The sequence below is a fragment of the Schistosoma mansoni genome (assembly GCF_000237925.1).
Source record: "Schistosoma mansoni, WGS project CABG00000000 data, supercontig 0080, strain Puerto Rico, whole genome shotgun sequence".
In the NCBI taxonomy this organism is placed as follows: Eukaryota; Metazoa; Platyhelminthes; class Trematoda; order Strigeidida; family Schistosomatidae; genus Schistosoma; species Schistosoma mansoni.
Window position 1 is genome coordinate 1,273,028 of NW_017386030.1, and position 23,380 is coordinate 1,296,407.

Consider the following 23,380-nt stretch of genomic DNA (forward strand, 5'->3'; position numbering starts at 1 on the left):
GTCAGAAGCGAAGGCGTTCGAAGATATTTTTGGAAGGCTATCCATAAATCGGCTGGCTTGCAGTTGCAAGAGATGAGTGACATGGCGTACCTACTCATGGTTTGGTGCGAATGTGTGACAGAGTGCCTTCGCCTAGGTGTGTCCATTAAAACTGATGAGGCCAGCATAAAATGGTTAAGACTTATAGATCTGTTTACTTTTGTGACCTATTTACCGCTACAACGGATTAAGAAGTATGACAGCATCACTTTCGTCAATCGTTTAAGCTTATTGATAAGACATATATGGTTGACCTTATCAGAAGCTTTTGAGAAGTCGGGGTAAATGACGTCGACCTTCCCCTTGAGATCAATGATGGTTGACCATCTGTCCACCGCAGTCAGCAGGTTGGCTACACAAGAGTCGTTCTATCTGAAACTATGCTGCTGGGGTGAAAAGAATTTTAGGGATAATAAGTAGTCGTGTATATCATCGCATATCATGGACTCCATTATTTTAGAAGCTGTAAAGATAAGGGCCACTGGTCAGAAGCTTGAAGATTCACTGCGTCGACCGCCTTTAAAAGTTGGTGTGAACTGAGCCAGCTTCCATATTCCCCACAGTTTGCCTCGACTTAGCGAGTGCGAGAGCAGGAGGTTGAGCGTTGTTGCTAGGATTGAAGCAGCTTCCCTCGGTATAGCAGAATGAACCATATCCGGACCAGAAGTGTCTTTTCTTATGTGTTGCGGTTTATGGAACATCAGGTCAGCGCTCAGGTCCACATCGGAAAGTAATGTGCAGTAGCAGATGAAGCTCTCATCAGTGTATTTAATATGGGTCGGTCTGAGAGTATCGTTCAGCCAAAAGGTTAGCCGCATCCCCGTCGTTATTTGTCGGAACATTAGGACTAAGTAATTGGGAAACTCCGATTTTGGCTTGTCGAAGAGAAGCAGCCCAACGGAATATGTTTTTCGGATTGGAGTCAAACTTATCGATAACCTTGATCTGGTCATGTAATTAGGTCAGTGATCAAAAAAACCAGATGCTGGAATAACATCAATAAATACCACAAGACTTTATTTATTTTTCTTTACCCTCCTACCTTTTTTCCCAAGTACATGCTTCACTGTCCAATTATCTGAGCGCTTCATACCACATATTCTTATGATTTTTATGTTTTAATCAGCACTCACATTTTTCGAATAATTGATCTTATTGTTATTAGGAAACATAAAAGGCTTCATTTTTTTGTTATAACTAGTATACTTTCCATTACACGTTTTGTACTCTTTACTTATTGTGCTCATTTATGTAGTCTATTCTTTTGTTATCACTGAATTATAGATTGTCTTGGTTAGCTTAATAAATTTAGAATTGTCTTGATATGACTACTTCTGTAGAAAAAATAAGTCATCCGGATGACTCGCTAATCGTTTTACTATGGTTTGACCTTCAAGCGTACAATAACCTTCAAAATAGACAGTGCCTTCGAGTTGTTGCCGCGTTTGTGGTCTGTAAGGTGCTGGCATGGCGAAGGCACCGCTCACCAGACAGCTGAAGTTTGCTGTCTGCTCATTTTGCACTTACTTCATTGTTTGCATTATTCTGGGTGCTCCTATTCTTGAGTAAGCTGGTTAAACCACGTATTTTATAGTTATATTCAGACAATGGAAAGAAACTGGTTTGATGTCACTTGTGCTCACAATATGTACTAACTTTCCATTTCTCATGTTTTTCGAAGGAAATCTTGATAATTTGAGATCAGTTCTAGCTCCATCGTAAGTCACGTTTACTCCATAAATCTTTTGATGCTAAATTTCGCTACTGGTTTATGCAAAAATAATAATTGTTAATAATGGCTTTATTCAATATTTTGTTTCGGTACGATGTAGAATTCTCGGAAATTCAAGTGACTAGAAACGGTTTCACGGGTTCATATCTATCCACATTAAATTATGATTTCAGTTTTACGGCCTAATTGCCTTAGTTTTGCGCACTTAGCTATCTTTTATTTTGAAATCTGTTTTGCAACTAATAAGCATGTGCTTTCAGTCGTAGCATTATTTCACTAGTAGCATGTTTAACACGAGTTTTTGAGCCAATTTATCAGTTGAACTAACTATTTCTTTTGACTGTACTTTAAACTAATGTTAGTTATAACTGTAGTTATCTTTATGCTATGCCTGATGATTTTCAATCTTACACGCTCTTTTAGTAATACTTGTCACTTGTCTGTGCTAGGGCTAAAGACCGTACGTATTGACCATAGGGCTTTAAAACCTTTGACGGCTATTGCACGGCAGTGTGTAGTAGTTTTTAAGTCTTGATCATTTTAACGCTCTAAGCTATCACTTTTACTTTTTACCAATCTCCATACCTTGACATGGTTGGCAGATAACAAAACCGATGGTGATAGGAGACTAAGAAGGTCATTTACATACAGGAGGAACACTAACCCCAAAACTGTACCCTGAGACACTCCGCTAGGCACAGTTTCCCAGCTGGACAACTTGGAGTTCACTCGTACGCCTTGTTGACGCCCAAGTAGGAAGTCTTTTGTACACATTAATAAATCGCTTCCAATGCCAGTACTACTTAACTTTTATAACGGTTGGTTGTAGGAAACTTTATCAAAAGTTTTACTGAAGTCAATGTAAGCTACATCTATGAGCAACTTCTGATCTTAAAAAGCTCACCAACTTTCATGGGCTACTAACATGTTCGTGAGACGTGAATAACCTGTTCTAAAGCTGCACCGCTCACCAGAAAGAATCTGGTTTTCATCGAGATACTGAAACAACTTCCGAATCTTTTTTACAATCTCTGACAATCAACCTATGGTTGGAGTTTCAAACATGACAAATTCGAATCTCTGAAGCTCTAGTTAACATCATCGTCATGGTAAACACGCTTTGTTAACGTTTTGTTATTCTCATGGTTATTAAACTTTGGATTTAAGTATAATTTCGTATATGTCTCCTGATTTCATTCTTTCTTCCACTCGTCACGGTGACCACATAGGTTGATAAATATACGTACAGTATACGCACAGTATCCCTTTAAACAATGAAATTTCTTACTAGTCTTCCTAGAATTACATATTACTCGATCAAGTTTATGTATAATAAATGTTTGATCAGTACTCACAATCCCAACCCACTCAGTTTATTCAGGATTCTCAACAAGATTCCTAGTGGGTTGTTTGACGCTTATGTAGTGTAATCTTATTTCGATTCTGAAATCTTATCAACACATGTATCAATCACTCACTCTAGATCTGCGATATCACACCGTCACTTAACGATTGTTTTGTATCAATGCTTGATCAAACTATACAGAATAAAGTTGCTGACTATGTTGCCAATCTCTAAAGTTTCATCATCTCTGGCGAGTAATAACTGATGAAATCGCTATTTAGATTATGAAAGCATTTTCAAGTTTTCTAGACCTGCATAGCTTGAACCACAGGCTAGATGTCCTTCTATTTATCAAGGTACTATTGCTTTACTATACAATCCGCCCATCACTGTCCTGTAACAGTGCAGCGTACTTTCAGTCAGTCATTTACAACATAGGATCAGGAACATGTATGCATCAGTCCAAGTTGCCATACCTTATTAGCACAACAAAAACACCAAATTCATGGACGCAGTTACTTCAATGGTAGTAACATGTGAAATAAAGGATTGCATATAGGTTTTATCGTATATGCAGAAAGAGTTAGTTCGTAGGAAGAAAAGTATAAAGTAATTTTAATCCCATGGTTTAGGGAAACATACTCTGCAAAGGTAAAAGTTCCGTCCTTTACGAATACCTGTCTACAGTCGTCAAAAGTACTAGCTAAGTATGACAAATCGATTGGTGTGGTTGTAAATTTTTGTTGACCGAGATTGTTAGAATATGTATTACGTATGCCTACCGACTACCGTGAGGCACGATAATAATTGATGTAGGAGTAGGTTGAGAGGAAGCCAGGAGGGTCAAACTGGGAAATGGGATCAGTCTATGAAGGTAATGACTTTTGAACAGAATCACGTAGCTAGGTAGGCTCAGACTCTTTAATTGGGATCCGTGTGATTATCGTTACCATTGAATAGAGAAATTAAGTAACATGGCTCAAAATTGTTCGCTGTGGTGCAAGTGCATTTACTCTTTATCTCCCCTTAGATCCCAAGTTTCCGAATTCCTCATAAATTTATCTTATAATTCCACTAATTTCTCGAATTGTATATTGGATGCCTTATGTTTTCTATTTCTATTGTTACCTATACTATGAGATTTGTTTTGACATCTTACTGTGCTAGTAGGGTTTGTCAACTTGAATCGATGTACATATGTGCCAAGTTCTGCGCTGCATATGACTAAGTAAGTTAGAACCTTGCATAAATCCATCGGTTCAAGCTTTCATACCACGTTGGCTTGAGAAGATGAAATTAACAAGAGGAATAGCAGAGTAGTAGTAGAAAACATGTGGTTGAAATTATAATGGGAGGAAATTCCCATTCACTCATATGCTTCAGAAACGAACATAGCAAAAAATTTGTGGCTTAATTTGGTCTATGTCACTCAATATTTTCAACCACAGATGGAAATGCTGAATCAGTTTATAGGACTGTAGATCTTGATTAATTCAATTGTTTTAAACTTGTTACTACTGTACACGACCTATCTCGACGCTCAATGTTAGTTGAGAAAAAGGTAGTAGCAGCGAGATCAAGAAATGGAACCAATAGTAGTTTTTAAGCTTGAACAACATCCTTAATTATGTGGTCGGAAACTTTCTGGTGGCTTGAAATCGTTCTCGATGGTCGAGTTGCATTTATATGTTTTTTTCTACAGAAGTTTGATCCTAATTTTTTCATTCTTGTGATTTATTCGTTTGTTTTTAAATCATATTTGTTTGACTTTTGGTGTTAATAATATTATCACTTCTCCACTTCTCGTTTAATTAATGTTTACTACACTTATGTAAGATGTAGAAACATTAACTGAAGAAGGCTTATACTAGGTTCGACTACTACCAGGACAAACGTCTATATCTTAGCTTGGAAATGTCTTTTTGATCAATCAGTTATTTTCTTATTGTAAGAACAATATTTTGAAATTTATTTGTTATTTTTAGGCTACCAGAAGAAAAGTTTGTTGCCTTCATTGGTTATGGTTGTGTTATTGGTGCTTGGTTATCAGCTGGTTTCTTAGTTTTAGACTGGGACAGACCTTGGCAAGCATGGCCTATTCCATGCATCATAGGAGCTATTTTGGGAACTTTCACAGGATGGATGATCTTCAAGTTAATCTCTTGTTTATCGCGATATCGAATTTCAAGTGCTTCAAGCTATAGATCGTATTCTCAAGTCTCTTCTGATAAATGCCGTTACGACTAGATTTTGTGATATAAACAACAGGAAGTTTCTGTGATAAACACTCTGCTGTCCTTGTTTCTTTTCTTATGTAAAACTATCCAATTCATGTACACTTTTTATCTAATATATATACATTACTTTCTATAGATTTGTTTTATAATTATTCTAAGCCACTGTTTGGTTGAACAAGGTGCGCATTCTAAAAGTTCACGAGCATGATGTCTTCACATAGTACTTCGCTTACTTGTACAGAATCGTCAGCTGCTATCACTTCATTGGTAACTTTATATTTGTTATAAGGTTTCATAAACATTGGCTACATCTCAGAGTACCTAGTTGTCGTTGAAAGCATTTTTATGTGCTTCTATAAGTTCATGTCTCAGATATAGTGCTATGTTCTCTGAACTGGTTAGTTTAGTTGTTTTCCTTAGTAATATCATAAGTGAATTCCTCAAAAGGAATCATACTGTTAGGGTTTATTCGTATTTGACTGACAGCTTGTTCAGTCGAACTGAAATCGACAAACGATTATCTACAGTTGTGCGGCCGTTGTTTGAGTTTATTTTGATTATCTTCTCTCCTGACGTGATCTCTACCTTAGAGTTTATCTTTTTTTTTCTTATTGGCTGATAGATTTGGTTAGTGTTCGTTTATCTATTGATAGTGCTTAAATCGTGTCAATTTTCTAAACTCTCTTTGTTTTTCTTCATATTTCTTTTGCTCAGTGTTTCGATATTTTCCTAGTGGGATTCGTATGTAATTATCCACATCCATTGATAACAGTAGTAGGATGTTATGACGCTTAGCATCTACCTAACCTTAACGTAAACGGATATAGCGGCAATTTTGTCCACTGTATTACTTACCACAGTTTACTTCAGTTTATCCTGGGAATGGTACTTTGTTTGTCTTTTTTTGTCGTTGTGTTCTTTGACTTGGATAATATTGATTGTAAAGCTTTTGTGTGGTGCACCGATTTTCAGTGGCGAATAGTTACCAGTTTGTGTAAGTTGACTCCTCATATTTGTATTATGTAAACAGAATAATTGTTTAATAAACAATTAAATTAAACAATCGGTATGACAAGAAAAATTAGGATTAAAACGGGAATAGTATTAAAGAGTACCCACTAGTTAACGTAGTTTTGTAAGATTTCTCGGAGACGGTGCATTTATGAGTGAAGCTAGTAGCTTCATATCTGGTCTAAAATCATAACCTTCAACTAGGTATCTAAGACATTCAAAACTAGATACACAAAATGAACACTTATTTGGTATCACAGCAATATTCTTCTCAATTAAACGACGCAATAAAGCAATAAGTCTCTGGTCATGAACTACCTTATCAATACCATGAACAATGAGATCATCTTGATAAACTTCAATACCTTCAAGATCACTGACTATCTTATTCATAACTTCCTGAAATATGGTTAGAAAACAACTTAGACCAAATGGAAGGAAGTTGTATTTGAACAGACCAAAAGGAGTTTTAATTGTTATCAAAATAGATGAAAGTTGATCTAAAGGGATTTGAAGATGAGCATCTTTTAGGTCAGCTCTTGAGAACACTCTAGAAGGATGAGGTCGACTTAAAATATCTTCAGTCTCCATCGTCACGCATATCTGCTTCAACAAACGGAAGTTCAGTGCTAGTCTATAGTCACCACATATTCTAGGGGTCGTGCCATCCTAATTCAATGGTGTAATAATAGGAGTATCCCATGTTGAAGATTGAATCGGTTCAATCATATCTTTCGCACAGAAATCGTTCAGTGTCTTATGTACTGTTTCTCGAAGACTGGATCACCCTGTACTTGAAGTTTTATAGGCTAAATTTTCATACCTCTACCACACTTCGCACATGTGGCTATCAAATCTCTAAGTAAAGCATCAGAACTGTCTTTAGAAACTAGTGAAGACAACTCCATTTTAAGCCTTTTCAAAATTTTCAAGCCCAGTGTTGACAGTACGGTTTCGCTACCTAAAAATTCGCAAGGTATGTATGAAGAATTATCATCTCTTATTAATAATTTACAGCATCCTCTTATGTGCAGTCTGTGTCCGGTAATCCCCAATTTTGAGATTTCTGTGGGTCTGACCACAACTTTGAGATCTGAAGATTTCAAGTTCTTGGATGAAACAATGGACTCTATACTGCCTGTGTGCATAATAAAGTCATGAACAGTGAACAGTAGTTTTGCATACTGACTGAATGTGTCCTATCTTGCCACATTTAAAACATTTAGCATTACGAACTGCACACGAATTACGAGAATGGAATTTCCCACAGGATAGATATTTACCAAACTTGCTCTGACCCTTGTTGTTTGCTTTGGAATTCCTTGTTGAATCACCTTTCATATTTTCATACGTTAACTCAATATTAAAACACAGATATACAGTAGAAGAATGTTCTTTTCAATAATATCTCTTTAGGTTCTACAATTATTGATCCAAATTAATAGTCCAAAAATTTATTTATTTGATCACAAAGACATTGTTACGTGGAGGCATCAAATACATATGCGCCTCATAATAACAAAGCATCCAGTAGTAGTTATCATTGATTTGTGTGAGGGCTGTGATACTGCCAAGGTGCCCGAACCGAAGCAGGTGGTTTTCTTAGGGGACCACTCCCCGAGCCTTTGACCTAGACATCTAACTTACAAGGCAGTGGAGCAACGTAAGGAGATGCAGTTCCATGTTAACCGGTGACCAACGATAGGTTCATGTGCCATTTGTTCCTTCAGGGTTCTTGAGCCTATGTGCACTATCGATGGAATCTCCATATCCACCAACCCAGTTAAAGCTCTGGATATTCGCTTTTCGTCCCCTCAATTTTGTTAGGCATCACCTTTTCCGTGATAAGGCAGTGAGTAGGACTTCCATGACAGTAGTTGTATACGCTTGGCTATGTAAGGCCATTTTGAGAGTGAGAGATAACTCTTCACACCCTTGGCCGTACCAGGGCATTTTGGAGCAATCCGAAAATTGGTCAGGTTTAAGACAAGGTACATCGTTTAAAATTATGGAATGTGAATTTAGGATTGTTTTTAATGTAAAATGAAATCGTTAATGTTAAGAATGATGCTCAGAAAGAGCCAGAGACATTCCATCCATTCATCTTTTGGAATAACACTTCAGAATCTCGACGTGTAGCTTCCCTATTGAGCAAATGCTAAAAACCACTGTATGCGGATTGGATGATTATAATGATGATTTCACTTTTACTAAAAACTATAAATACCTGAGAGTTTTGTACCATATTTGACACAGCATTCCTTCTCGCTCGTTTTTTGTCTTCTCATTTGTGACGTGGAAGGTTCTAGCTTTCGAGTACTCAAGTTGTGCGCAGTATATCAAGAACGTACACGACCTAAGTGTTTGTAAAGGCTATTGTAAATAAACAATGATACAGTTTCACATGTAATAACTATTTTACAATTCATAACTTAGTGAATCTATTGGAAAGAGAAAGCGATTGCTGGTTAGGTGTATTGTCTGTTTGAATCTTCTCATTGTTGTTTAGGATTGCAACTGCTTATAATGCTTGTGAATTGAGGCTATATCGAGGCAATACGCACAGTATGCACATATGGCCAATAAAAGATTGACCAATGCAGTCCTAAACATCAATGGGAAGATTCAAACAAACAATACTAAGTGAATTTCAACTTCACCCCGTTACACCAGAAAGTGGCTATCAGGACTTAGTAGCTATATGGATAACGCGATGGCTTTTGAAACGAAAGGTACTGGGTTGGAGTTTCAGAGTGAACATCAACTCTGAGATGCAGGTACATCCAGTTGATGAGTCTCCAATAGGACGAGACGCGCGTCAAACTAGATTCCACTGTTAGCCACTATCCATCTTTGCTTAGTATGCATAAACGTTGTCTATATTTGACGATAAGATTATATTTCATGCATACATTCCATCTAAAATGGATGTATTCAAACAGGAATACCAATCTTTGTTGAATGTTTGTTATCACATTTTAATTTACTGATTTAAAACAATGAAAGTTTATTGAAATTAGTATAAATATCCGGTTGTTAGTAAACTCGACTTCCCGTTGGAAGTCGTTTAGGCGCACTGCTGAAAAGTTACATACCAGTTCTAAATAACCGTTCAATACTTTCATGTTTTTAATGGTGTTTTAGTGAAGGTGAATTTGTGATAAATAGCATGAAAAGTCTACGGTTTCCATAAATTCCCGAAGATTAAATTTTAATATTAGAGTGGTTTTTATGTGGATATTATAGTAATTTTAATAGTTGAGATCATGAGTCAATTGAAGCTAGACCACCATGAAAAACCTGGAAGCAGTGAACGGCCATTTTGTGGGACTCCTCAGCAGTGCACATCTACGATTCCGCCTCGCGAGATTCGAACCCAGGACTTATCAGTCTCGCGCGCGAACGCTTAACCTCTAGACCACTGAGCCGGCCGGCATACAACGGTGTTAATCTCTAACTTCAACTGATCCACGAAATTGATCAACCGTCCAGCATTGTCTTCAGTGAGTTACTATCTTATAACAGACCTGGTTGAACTCCACTGGTCACTGCTTCTTACTAGATCTCCAAGAAATACCTCATGAGGCCAGTCACTAGTGAGCATATGTTGATTAATATCAGAAGGGTTTTTTGTGGATATTATAGTAATTTTAATAGTTGATAGGTCCTGGGTTCGAATCTCACGAGGTGGGATCGTGGACGCTCACTGTTAAGGAGTCCCACAATAGGACGAAACGGCCTTACAATGCTTCCAGGTTTTCCGTGGTGATCTAGCTTCAATTGATTCATGATCTCAACTATTAAGATTAAATTTTATTCTTGCCTTCTATTTATCTACTTTTGTTTGTTTTGTAGTGATATATATATGTATAGACAACATGTCATCCAATAGTTTAAATGAACTCATTCATGATCTTCTTATGTTCATCTTAGAATATAATTGGATATATAATTTTCAATGGATTGGTGATTTATGTAAGATTAAAAAAGATTCTTCTAATATTCATATATCATCTGTTATTGAAAATATACCAACATCTTGGAAAAATGTATTAAAGAATGCAAATCTTCAAGAATTACAAGTAAGCTTTGTCTTTCTTCTTCTTCTTCAATTATTCACACTGGTTGATCAGTGTCTAACCTTTATCACTGATCGAATACTATCAATCCTGTTGCTTTGTGTGTATGTGGCTATTAGTCTGATTGATTTACTAAGTTTTGATATGCTGCCCAAATGCCCTGGTACGGCCGACAGTGGGGAGAGTCCGCTCTCTCTCCCTAATTGCTCTCACATGGCCACGCGTATATAGCCTCTGCTAGGGAATAATAATAATCAATAGATCAAAATGAAGCTTATAATAAGGGGAATATAGATATACACAATCTAATTACTCAATAGTTAAACAATGAGAATGTATATGTAGAATAATCGTCCATTAATAGGTCCCAGGAGTTACCTGTACGTATGTCTTCATTAGGATATAACAACAGAAGGGTGGCTAACAGTGGAATTTTTGACTCACGTTTCATCTTATTTATGGAACTCATCAACTAGATGAACTGGATCCTAAACATTAATAAGAAGATTCAAACGACCATAACAACAATGAATTAATTATCAAATATTTTTTTTTCATTCTCTATTCAATGAAAAGTATATTATTCTTATTTAAAATATATGGGTTCGAAACTTGCGAGGCGGGATCGTGGATGCGCACTGTTGAGGAGTCCCACAATAGAACGAAACGGCCGTCTAGTGTGCTTCCAGGTTTTTCATGGTGGTCTAGCCTCAATTGATTTATGATCTCAGCTATTAAAATTACTATAATATAAAAAAAACACTGTCTGATTATAATTAACATATGCTCACTAGTGACTGGCCTCATGAGGTATTTCCAGTAGTTCTAGTGAGAAGCGGTGACCAGTGAAATACAACCAGGTCTGTTGTGAGATAGTAACTCACTGAAGACAATGGTGGATGTGTCGCTCAATTTCCTGGATCGGTTGAAGTTAGACATTAACACCGTCGGATGCCGGCCGGCTCAGTGGTCTAGTGGTCAAGCGCTGGTGCGCGAGACTGATAGGTCTTGGGTTCTAATCTCGCGAGGCGGGATCGTGGATGCGCACTGTTGAGGAGTCTCACAATAGAACGAAACGGCCGTCTAGTGTGCTTCCAGGTTTTTCATGGTGATCTAGCTTCAATTGATTCATGATCCTATAGTTCTATTTTTTTTATCATCTTTATTATTTAGATGTTTGTTTTAGATCCTTCAAATTTATCCCATTGGCCTTATGATCTATTAAATCTATCCATGAAATGTCATCAATTTACAAGATTATTATCGCAATATATTAGTATCCATTCAAATAAACAATTTGTTGGTTGCTATTTTAATTCATCTAGTATGTGTACAGATATAAGATTATGTAATCAAATTAATAAATTACAAAAAAATTATCTTTTAAAAATGTCTAATAAGAAATCTTACGAACTTAAACAAATATCAACATTGATACAAACAATTTTATTGTCATTTATGGATACTACTACTAATACTACTGCTACTACTACTAATAATAATAATAATAATACGACTACTACTACTACTTACCCTCCTCCTCCCCTTACTACTACTACTACTAATACTAATAATAATAATAATACGACTACTACTAATACGACCACTCTCCCTCCCCCTCCTTCTACTACTAACACGACTACTAATACTACTAATGATAATGAATTTGTCAATTCTTCACAAGAAATGTTTCCCTGTAATGAATTTCTATTGAACAATGAACATATTGGTGATCATTTTCAAACTATTCCATTAATCAGTAATGAATTAATAGAAAATGTGATTATAAAAGGTTAGTGAAATTTATTATATTTAAACAAAATAGAAATTAACATTGATGTCGTTGCCTAGAACGAATTTGTTCATTTAAACACATGAACATTGGTACAAGGAGGCACCAAATAGATATAATCCACTTAAATCATTCGATTTGTGTGAGGGATGAGATACTAACTGGGTGCCCAGACCGAACCAGGTGGTTTTCTTAGGGAGGCCACACCCCGAGTCTTTGACCTACAGGTCTAATTCACAAGGCAGTGGAGCATCGTAAGGAGCTGCAGTCCCATGGTAGTCGGTGACCAACACTTGGTTCATACGCCATTTGTTCTTTCAGGATACTGGAGCCCATGTTCACTATTGGTTTGGAATTGTGGTTTTCCAACTCCCCTAGGTGAACACTCCACATCCACCAACCCAGTTAAAGCGCCATACATTCGCTTTTCGTCCTCTCAATTTCGTAAACAACATCCCCGCCACGAGAAGGCAGTGAGTAGGACTCCCCTGGCAGAGGCTGTATACGTGTGGCCGTGTGAGAGTATTTGGAGAGGGAGAGCGGACTCTCCCCACTCTCGGCCGTACCAGGGCATTTGGGGGCACTGATGAATTGATGATATATATTATTCTATATAAATTTATATAAGTTTAACAATTAATCAGATCGGATAAAAAAATCTTATTGAAATTCGTTTAGTATTCATGTATCATTTTCATTCATTTTGTGGATCAAATAAATTCATATTTACTGTCTTCATATTCTTACTAGCATTATTTGATTCATGGTTACATAGTACGAACACCAACTATCAAGTCAGTGCTCCCAAATGTTCTGGTACGGCCGAGAGTAGGGAGAGTTAGTAAATTTAAACTTCACCCCATTGCACAAGCAAGTGGATATCAGGAATCAGTAGTTGAGTGGATAACACGATGGCGTTTGAAGCGAAAGGTACTGGGTTCGAGTCTCAAATTGAACATCAACTCTGAGATGTAGGCACATCCAGCTGACAAGTCCCAAATAGGACGAATCGTGCGTCCTGGATTCCACTGCTAACCACTGTCCGTCTTTGCTTATAATGCTTATTGTCTCAATCTTGATCATTCCTTCTTCAAATCTCAATTCATAGTCTTCTGTAGACCATCAACGTTGATGGTCTATGTCGAATGATTTGAGGCCTACTCGAGTAAGATGGGAACGGTGTAACGAACAGGCTAACTTTGAAGTCACACCTCGCGACCAGCACCCATCGACGTATCAAGGGACCATGGATGCTCTGAAGACTGTATAACACAAGGGATGTTATTACAGGAATATATTAGTTGAAATAGATACAAGCGAAGTAGAACCACTGTCGCATGGGCCAGTCCATGGCGTATGATTGACTGTCCTTGACCTTGACGGGATCGATGATCTGTTCGATATTGAGCGACCCAACTGCCGGATGATTTGGCTAGGGTTCAGTGATATTTCACTGACCCTACACTCCTATTATTATTGTTGATGCATTTTCATACCAATTGCATTTCGTTCCCGTTCTTTTGTTATCGATAGATTTAATGTCCGACCATCGTAATATACTACTTATGTGGATATAAGTAACCCACACCACACTATGATTTATACTTTCATCTCTTTAATCTATTATTTTCTAGATCGAAATTCAATCATCCCACTTAAAATTATTGATATTGGTTCTGGATTAGGCTATTTATCAAATTATATCGGTTATCAATTAATATTAAACTATGGGGATTTCTTTACTGAACCTCAAATTATTTCAGTTGAATGTAATGAAGACTTACATGTCAAAGCTTTAAAAAATTTAAGCCAATACAATTCACTATTTCAAGTGAAATCTTTAACTTCAATTGTGAAACGTTTACTATTTCGTGTTGAATCAACAAATGTAGATTTATTACAAACAAGGTTAGTTGATTTTTTTGTAAATGAGTTTACCTCTTGTTAAACTACTTAAAGTGAATTTAGTAGTATGTTAAGCAAAAGCGAGGATCGGCAAAGCAAGAGCAGCATATTTACAACTGAAGAACATCTGGAACTCAAAACAACTGTCTGGCAACCAACACCAAGATCAGAATTTTCAATACAAATGTCTAGACAGTTCTAATGTATGGTGCGGAGTCGTGGAGAACTACGAAAGCCATCATCCAGAAGATACAAGTGTTTATTAACAGTTGTCTACGCAAAATACGTCTGATCAGTTGGCCAGACACTATCAGCAACAAGTTACTGTGGGAGACAACAAACCAGATTCCAGAGGAGGAAGAAATGAGGAAGAAGCGCTGGATAAGACACACATTGAGGAAATCACCCAATTTCGTCACAGGACAAGTCCTCACATGGAATCCTGAAGGTCAAAGGAGAAGAGGAAGACCAAAGAACACATTACGCCGAGAAATGGAGACAGACATGAGAAGAATGAACAAAAATTGGATAGAACTAGAAAAGAAGGCCCAGGATAGAGTGGGTTACAGAATGCTGGTCGGCGGCCTATGCTCCTTTGGGAGTAACAGGCGTAAGTAAGTAGTATGTTACAACGTTAAAATAATCCTTAGACGAATAGCGTTTTAAATTAAATCGTGATACAAAAGAATGTATTGTTAAGTTGAATATTCGCTAGCAGAGGAAATTGGGACTTGTGTTTTATTCTTTTCGTTACTCTTCAGCTAGACCTACTTCCATTCAAGTAATAGTTTGACCTGAATTTAGTATCTTTTGCTTCAAATAGCATCTCATTGTCCATCTAGCTACTGAATCCAGTCAGAAATCATGAAGCAATCCATTCAGGATGTGTATATTTATTCATGGAGACTGACTATTTGGGGTTTGTGACATTAACGACGTCGACATATAGAGCCGTATAAATATTCGTATTGATTGTCTGGTGTTTCATATTGGTTATTCTGTGCTGAGAGCAATAAATTCTATATTTCAGTCTTTTTTGACTTATTTAACTAATCATAAAGATCAGAAGGGGTTTTGTGGATATTTCAGTACTTTCATAGTTGAAATCATGAGTTAATTGAAGCTAGACCACTATGGAAAACCTGAAAGCATTGGATTGGTTGAAGTTAGACATTAACACCGTCGGATGCCGGCCGGCTCAGTGGTCTAGTAGTTAAACGCTCGCGCGCGAGACTGATAGATCCTGAGTTCAGATCTCTCGAGGCGGGATCGTGGATGCTCACTGCTGAGGAGTCCCATAATAGAACGAAACGGCCGTTCAGTGCTTCCAGGTTTTCCATGGTGATGTAGGTTCAATTGACTCATGATTTCAACTATGATCATAAAGAATCAAGCACACTTCATAGAATCTACTGTTATAACCAATGTCAGATATAAGTTCTTTTATATTTGGTTAGTTAGATTCACTCATATTTCATTGTTTTTCATTGTTATAACTGTAGGATACTTGTTATAAAGCTAGGGTTTCTTGTTATAACAGTCCTTTCACTTTTGTGCACGTATGTGGGACGTTCATTTACCTTAGACGAATATCTACACTAGGATTTCCCACCCAGTGTCGTCTATTCTACAGGACTTCAACATACAACTCAGATCAAGAACATGAGATTAGCCTGACTAGGACGTCAATATATTTCCACACACCCAAAATCCGACACAATCCAACAACAATGAACAGTCAATACATAATAAGAATAGGGGAATATATATAACACATATAACACCTGTCACAGTATCTACATGTCTGACTCAGAGAAACAACTAATCATTATCATCTACGCTCACACATCATTCATCTTGATCACTTCCAAGATTTCTGAACTATAGTAATTTTCATTAAGATATTCTGTTTCTTCTTAAGCTGACAACTACCTTGTCCTTTTAAATTATTATTGCTTTTTCTTATAAACATCATTGTCGTAATCAAATATTATTCATTGAATGAACAGTAATACAGACGATTTGGAGTTCAACTGACATCCCATGTAACCTATCTGTACTACTAATCAGACACATAAGTTAGAGCTGTTTGAGATAACATTTAAACTTAAAACCATCAAAAATTGAGATTTTGATCATCATAATTCTTGGTTGATCAAATCAGCGATGGTTTTTTTATAACTGAAGATAGTAAAATTAAAGCGATCAACTAGTTTTAGCTAAGTTAAGTTCTATAACTTGTTATCAGTCTATACCTTTCAAATTATTGACACAGTTATATGTCATTACTTTTAATTATCAGAAGGGATTTTGTAGAGATTTAGTATTTTCATAGTTGAAAGCGTTAGTCAATTGAAGCTAGACCACCATGGAAAACCTGGAAGTACTGGACGACCGTTTCGTTCTATTATGGGACTCCTCAGCAGTGCGCATCCACGATCCTGCACTCGCGAGATTTGAACCCAGGACCTACCAGTCTCGAGCCAGAGCACTTAACCGATAGACCACTGAGGAGTCCCATAATAGGACGCAACGGCCGTCCAGTGCTTTCAGGTTTTCCATGATGGTCTAGCTTCAATTGACTCATGATTTCAACTATGGAAATTACTTTTGATGTTAGTAGATTTATGTTATTACATAATGTACATGTAGTTGTATTATCAGATCTAATGTAGTGTTTACTTATTGATACATAGAATAAAGATAAAGCTTGAAAGAATATTTGTATTATAAGCAAAGATGGATAGTGGCTAGCAGTGGAATCCAGTTTGACGCTCGTTTCGTCCTACTCGGGACTCGTCAGCTGGATGTACCTGAATCTCAGACTTGTTGATGTTCACTCTGGGACTCGAACCCAGTCCCTATCGTTTCAAACGCCATCGTGTTATCCACTCAGCAACTGAGTTGTGATAACCACTTGCTTGTGCAATGGGATGAAGTTTAAATTCACTTAGTATTGTTTGTTTGAATCTTCCCATTGATGTTTAGGATTGCAATGGATCTGTAGTATCATGTCCCGATAACAATAGTGAATGATAACTTTGGGGTCCGTTTATTGATTAATACTATGTGTATATTTCCTATTTTATAATTATTAATTAACTAAACTATTCATATTCATGTTCCCCTTATCATAAACTTTATTTTGACCCATAGACTATTATTATACTATTTACCGTTCTTGAATTATACCCAGTTTATCGATTACTATCTCCCTTATTCACAGCCTTATTTGGCTTAATCTTGTACAAATATTGTTTCATATTTTATGGTATGATGTGATCTGTCTGGTCGGTATATAAACCCAGTACGCTTGAAATAAATGATTCATACTGCAGAGGCTGTTAATCGTATTCTAGACGTAACAGTCTGGGCTAGACAGAAAGCAGGACCGATAAGTACTCTAGACTGCTCGTATAGGTTTCGTGTGTCATTGGTCCGATCGATAATTCACTGCTCTCTAATTGGCGGCATCATTACATTATATATTAATGGGGAGGGGGGGCAAACCCACAGGTTATAAAATATAGGTAGTCGGTAATTTATCACTACACTTTGAATGTATAACATTGAACCACCTTTAAATCTTATCTGTACTAATTTTTCAATGACTCATTCAGTGTTCAAATACATTTGATAATGTAACTTTTCTTGTTTGTTAGATGTTTGGGATGATCAATCAGTCAGTCAGCTACAACGTAGGACCAGGCGCATATATATGCAACGGTCCAAGTTGCCATAACTCATGAGCACAACAAGATCAACACCGGATTCTTAGAAGTAGTTAATTTAGTGATGGTAACATATAAAAGTAAGGTTGTATATACGGATAATGTACAGGAAGAAAGACAGATATAATGCAATTTTAATCTCATAGTTTAAGGGAAGATAAAGAGTGTATACACCTACGCCATTATGATCGATTCTGAGCCATGTCACCTAGAGTCTCCAACCATTGATTACGATAGTCACGCGGACCTCAATAAAGTAGTGTGCATCAAGAATATGGCTTAGACTAGAAGTTAGTGATTTTGTGGACGGATGTCACGTTTTGGTTTGGCCGCCCCTAACTCTCCTCCAACTATCCCCAACACTAGTCAGCATAGTGCGTCGTGGTAATCGGTGTTCAGGCATACGTAACATGTGGCCCAACCACCTCAGTCGATGAAGATTCATCACCTCATCAACTGATTTACCATCATTCCCTAATACCCTGCGTTTAATTTCACTATTACTTACCCGGTGATCCCAGTAGATGCGAGCAATATTTCTAAGGCATCTATGGTCATATAATAGTAACTTACGAGTGTCTTCTACTCTTAATGGCCACGTTTCGCAGCCGTAAAGTAGAACAGAGCGAACCGCTGCACAGTGTACTCGTCCCTTAATTGGTGATGTGATGATATGATATGGGAAATATGATTCTTAAATGGGTTTTGTATCTTTAATATTATCCTTAATATTACAGTTTACCATTTATTTAACAAATAACTACTACTGATCTTTAAGATTACAAGCTAATGTGATATCACTCTTCATAAAGGCTATAGAATACGCAAAACGTCACTATTCTGTCTTGAGTGCTGTTAGAGGTATGATGGCAGTTATTACTTCCTGGTTGCCCACACCGTGGAAAGGTTCTTCTAGAGGTACCTGAAAATAAAATTGGATTGGAAGTGGTCTTAATAACCTGAGAGCGTGACTGCAGTGCCCAAGGGACAATTGCTTGAGGTCGGTCACACACGCACTTTTTATGGGTAATTTTCGTGCTAGCTCCGTGCTTGTTGGGACCTTACCGCCGGAGACGGATATCCGTGGGATAAAGCGAGGTGTGCATTTTTAGAGTCGACCTTTTCTAACCCCATCCCTCCTTGTGGGAAGGAAGCATCGCTGTTATGCTGGTTGTTTAAAAGAAACACCTTACTACCGTCATACCTCTGCACAGTCAGCAGTACGACTTCGCCTTCAGACCTTGAGTTTGCTGCTTTTAGTCTTACCGCTCTTCAACCGACCTGTCTGGTATGGTAGGACGATTGTTGTAGGCAGTATTGCTCGATTGGTTCATCACGATAGGCAAGTCCGACCACTATGTCAAGGTAGCAGCAACAGTCGGGAATGTCACTGTTATTTAACAACTAATTAATATGTCTTCATAATATGATCCAATTGAATTCTTTGAAATCTTCCAATTCTATAAGAATATTTCATTTATTCTCTTTTCTTTTCCTTTCTTTTTTCCCCCCAGACTTTATCAATTCACTTCTGGTACTAATTACTTATTACTTGGTTTACATTGTTGTGGAGATTTAAGTCAATCTATGATTGAATTATTTCAAAAAGATAATTCAGCACAAATTCTATTATTAGTTGGATGTTGTTATCATAAAATGACAGTGAAAAAGGTGAATAATAAAGTCATTATTATTGTTTGTAAGATAGTTGAATGCTCCTCCACGAGGGGTAACAGTCGTAAGTAAGTAAGTAAGTAAGTAGTATAGTTGGATTCATGATTCGATCTAAGTTAGAATACCATTGAAAACCTGAAAGCATTGTACAGCTGTTTCATCCTAGTATGGGACTGTTCAGCAGAGCGCGTCCACGATTCCGCATGCGGAACTTGAAACTAGGACTTTCGGCCTCGCTAGGGATTGTGGATGTTCACTGCTGAGCAGTCTCATACTAGAACTTAAACGGTCGTACAGTGCTTTCAGGTTTTTAATGAACACCAACCCGATCACACTTGATGGCGAAACTCTGGAAGGGGTGTAAACATTCACCTACCTGGGAAGCATCATTGATAAACAAGAAGGATCGAATGCAGATGTAAAGCCGAGGATAGGCAAAGTAAAGGACTTATTCCTACAATTGATGAACATATGGAACTCAAAACAACTGTCAACTAACTTCAAAGTGAGAATCTACAATACGAAGATCAAGACAATCCAACTGTACGGAGCAGAAACGTAGAGGACTAACACAAGCATCGTCATGAAAATACAAGTATTTATAAACAGTTTTCTACGCAAAATAATCAACATCCCCTTACCGGATACTATCAGCAACAGCCTTTCATGGAAGAGAACAAACCAGCTTCCAGCTGAAGAGGAAACTAGGAAAAGACGTTGGAAGTGGATCAGACATACATTTGAGGAAATCACCAAACTGCATCACGAGTCAATCCCTAACTTGGAATCCTGAATGCAAGCGGAAAAGTGGAAGGCCAAAGAACGCACTACGCCTGGAAATAGAAGCAGATATGAAAAGGATGAATGTTAACTGTAAAAAACTGGAAAGGATTTCCTCGGACATGATTAGATGGAGAATGCTGGTGAGCGGCCTATGCTCCTCCATGAGGGGTGACAACAGGCATAAGTAAGTAAGCTAATTAGTTGTGATAAAATAAAATCATTTTTCGTTTGTTCTATCATTTCAAACATAACTCTTTTCACATTAAATGTATTTCTTATTGAGGATTTTTTTTTTTTCAATTTATTTAGTTTCCTACAAGTGATTACTTACGTAAAACTATGTTCAATTGTAATTTGAACTTTATTGAAAAATGTATTTCACCAGCTACATTACGTTTAGCATGTCAACATTCACCTTTAAAATGGTTAAATTGGACAGAATTAGATGCTAATAAACATCGTATACGTGTATTGTCTCGTATAATATTAGATTTGATATTAATCAGATATGATAACTTGTCTCCAATATTTGAACAATATAAACGATTTGATCCAGTAATACAATGTGATGCCATAAAGAAACTGCTAGCTACTAATGATCATGACAACGATATGAGTGATAATCATCGGTCAATTCATTTCAACGATGTATATCCACATATTATCATTTGTTGGCAAAAGTATCTAACAGATATTCTATGTTCCAGTCAATTGACTACTAGTGATCTATGTTTCTTGGAGTATTATGACTATTTTGAACAGATATGGAATCTAATACCAGGTCTATTAGCTTTACAGCAGTTATTTCAACCATTACTTGAAACTATTGTCCTATTTGATCGTTTATGGTATCTTAGAGAATATAGAAACATAAATGGAAACAATGACCAAAAGGATCCATATCAATATTCTGGTTATATACGTATTTTTGACCCAGTTTTATCACCACGTTGTATGGCATTGTTAGTTTGTAAAAACATGGAAATGTATAAGGATTTATAATATCCTGGTAGATGACTTATTTTATACTAAATTTTGTAAAGTATATTATTCATAAAATCAATATTTTGACACTTGTTACCCTTCTAACATTTGCGCGAACTTATGACTTTAGCTGTCGGTCAATCAGAGTCAGTCATTCACAACGTAGAACTTCGTACGTACGTACGTACATCAGTTCGAGTTGCCATACCACATTAGCACAGAGATACAGTTGTCGATTCAAATCCTATAGTGGTAGAAGTAGTAAGAGTATAAGCATTATGTGAAAGATTAGGGTTTGAAGATGTTATTCGAGGAGTATAATACAATGAAATAAATTTGGAAACAGAAAAAGGATAGGGACATGAGGAATTCAGAGAATTAGAATTTGGTAGAACACAAAGAGTGGATGCACCTTCGCCATTGCAAACGATTTTGAGCCATATCATTCAAGGTCTCTAACCATCGATTGCTATCATCTCGCGGATCCCAACCAGATAGTCTACACCTACCAATATGGCTCAGTCCACTTGTCAGTGACTTCATGGATTTGTGCCACGTTTTGGTCTGGCCGCACCTAGCTTTCTTCCAACCTACTCCTACACCATGAAACATTGCACGTCGGGGCAATCGGTGGTAGGGCATACGTAACACGTGTCCCAGCTATCTCAACTGGTGAAGTTTCACTACTACATCAATCGATTTGCCATCCTTATCTAGCACCCGTTTCCTAACAACATTTCTCTGGTCAATCAGAGAAATGTTCACATATCAAGCAATCAATATTAATATGGAATTGATTGATCAAGACAAGATTGTATGATTAACTAATAGGGAGTTGATTAAAGTTAGTTATGTAGTACATTGAATTGCACCTCAATGATCTAGAGGATAAGTATTCGTGCATATAACAAAAGAAACTTGATTTGATTCATGGATTATGGTTTGTGGATGCGCACTGTTAAACAGTCCCATAGTAGGACGAAAAGCTAGTCCAGTGCTTCCAGGTTTTTCATCATATTTTACTCAAGATCAGTTTGTGATTTAAACCTTGAAGATTAATTATTTAGTAAATTTTCTAGGAAGCTTTGGATTTAGTTGTTACATTGAGGTTGCGATACTTTTAAATTGATTATATAAGAGAATTAGAATGGTAAGAGTATAATATGCAGATGAGCCAATCATGATGAATAATGGGACTTTTCTTATGCAAGGGAGAATCTAGCTTTTTGATGTAGGTTTGTTCTCTGAGCTGGGTGGTTTGGTCATGGAGCTTCAAAATCACCAACCTGAGCTACAAATCTTCTCCACCATAGAATCTAGCACATATCTACTTCGAAATATTTTGGTCATAAGACATCAAAAACAACGAGAGAAAATGATCAAAAGAAATCACTTGTAGTATACGTGGTTACAGTATCGATGGTAATAGATTTAAACTATACATTATTGTTCAAGAAGAGAAAATGAATTTACTGAGTAAGAAATATAAGGTCATTTCGAAACTTTAGATGTAAGCTAAGATTAAGAATGAATATATATTGGATGTCAGCTCATTGGTCTATCGGTTAAGGGCTTTGGCTCGAGACTGGTAGGTCCTGGGTTCGAATCTTGCGAGAGCGGGTTCGTGGATGCGCACTGCTGAGGAGTCCCATAATAGGACGAAACGGCCGTCAAACAGTGCTTCCAGGTTTTCCATGGTGGTCTAGCTTCAATTGACTCATGCTTTCTACTATGAAAAATACTAAATCTCCACAAAACCCCTTCTGATAATTAATATATATGTTTGTCATTACAATCGATTCTGTATCATATTACTCGATTTATCTAATCATTCATTAACGTCATCTCAAATACTTCAGTCATGCTGTCTGAGTCGACCAACACAGCCCACTTCAATATTGAACCACTTTAGAGGTTAATATCACGATTTTTCAAGATTACTCATGCACCAGCTCACAGTAAATACCGTGACTAAATAAGGACGACGAATTGCAAATGAGAGAATAGGTGCAAAGTGTGAAAAGAACCACTTTACTTCTAGATTAGTTCATACACAGAAAATAGAAGG

The 23,380-nt window shown here is 37.0% G+C and overlaps 1 protein-coding gene across 1 annotated transcript; it reads left to right on the forward strand.

Moving 5' to 3' along the window:
- Window positions 1-1,506: 1,506 nt before the first annotated feature.
- Window positions 1,507-21,330, forward strand: Smp_133440 (hypothetical protein; the record flags this gene model as incomplete). Its single annotated transcript, XM_018790519.1, has 9 exons — window positions 1,507-1,604; window positions 1,644-1,757; window positions 5,102-5,352; window positions 10,298-10,446; window positions 11,617-11,767; window positions 12,128-12,235; window positions 13,870-14,143; window positions 19,386-19,542; window positions 20,638-21,330. The coding sequence occupies 9 exons, from the start codon at window positions 1,507-1,509 to the stop codon at window positions 21,328-21,330; spliced, it is 1,995 nt and encodes a 664-aa protein (XP_018646248.1).
- Between the last annotated feature and the right edge of the window lie 2,050 nt (window positions 21,331-23,380).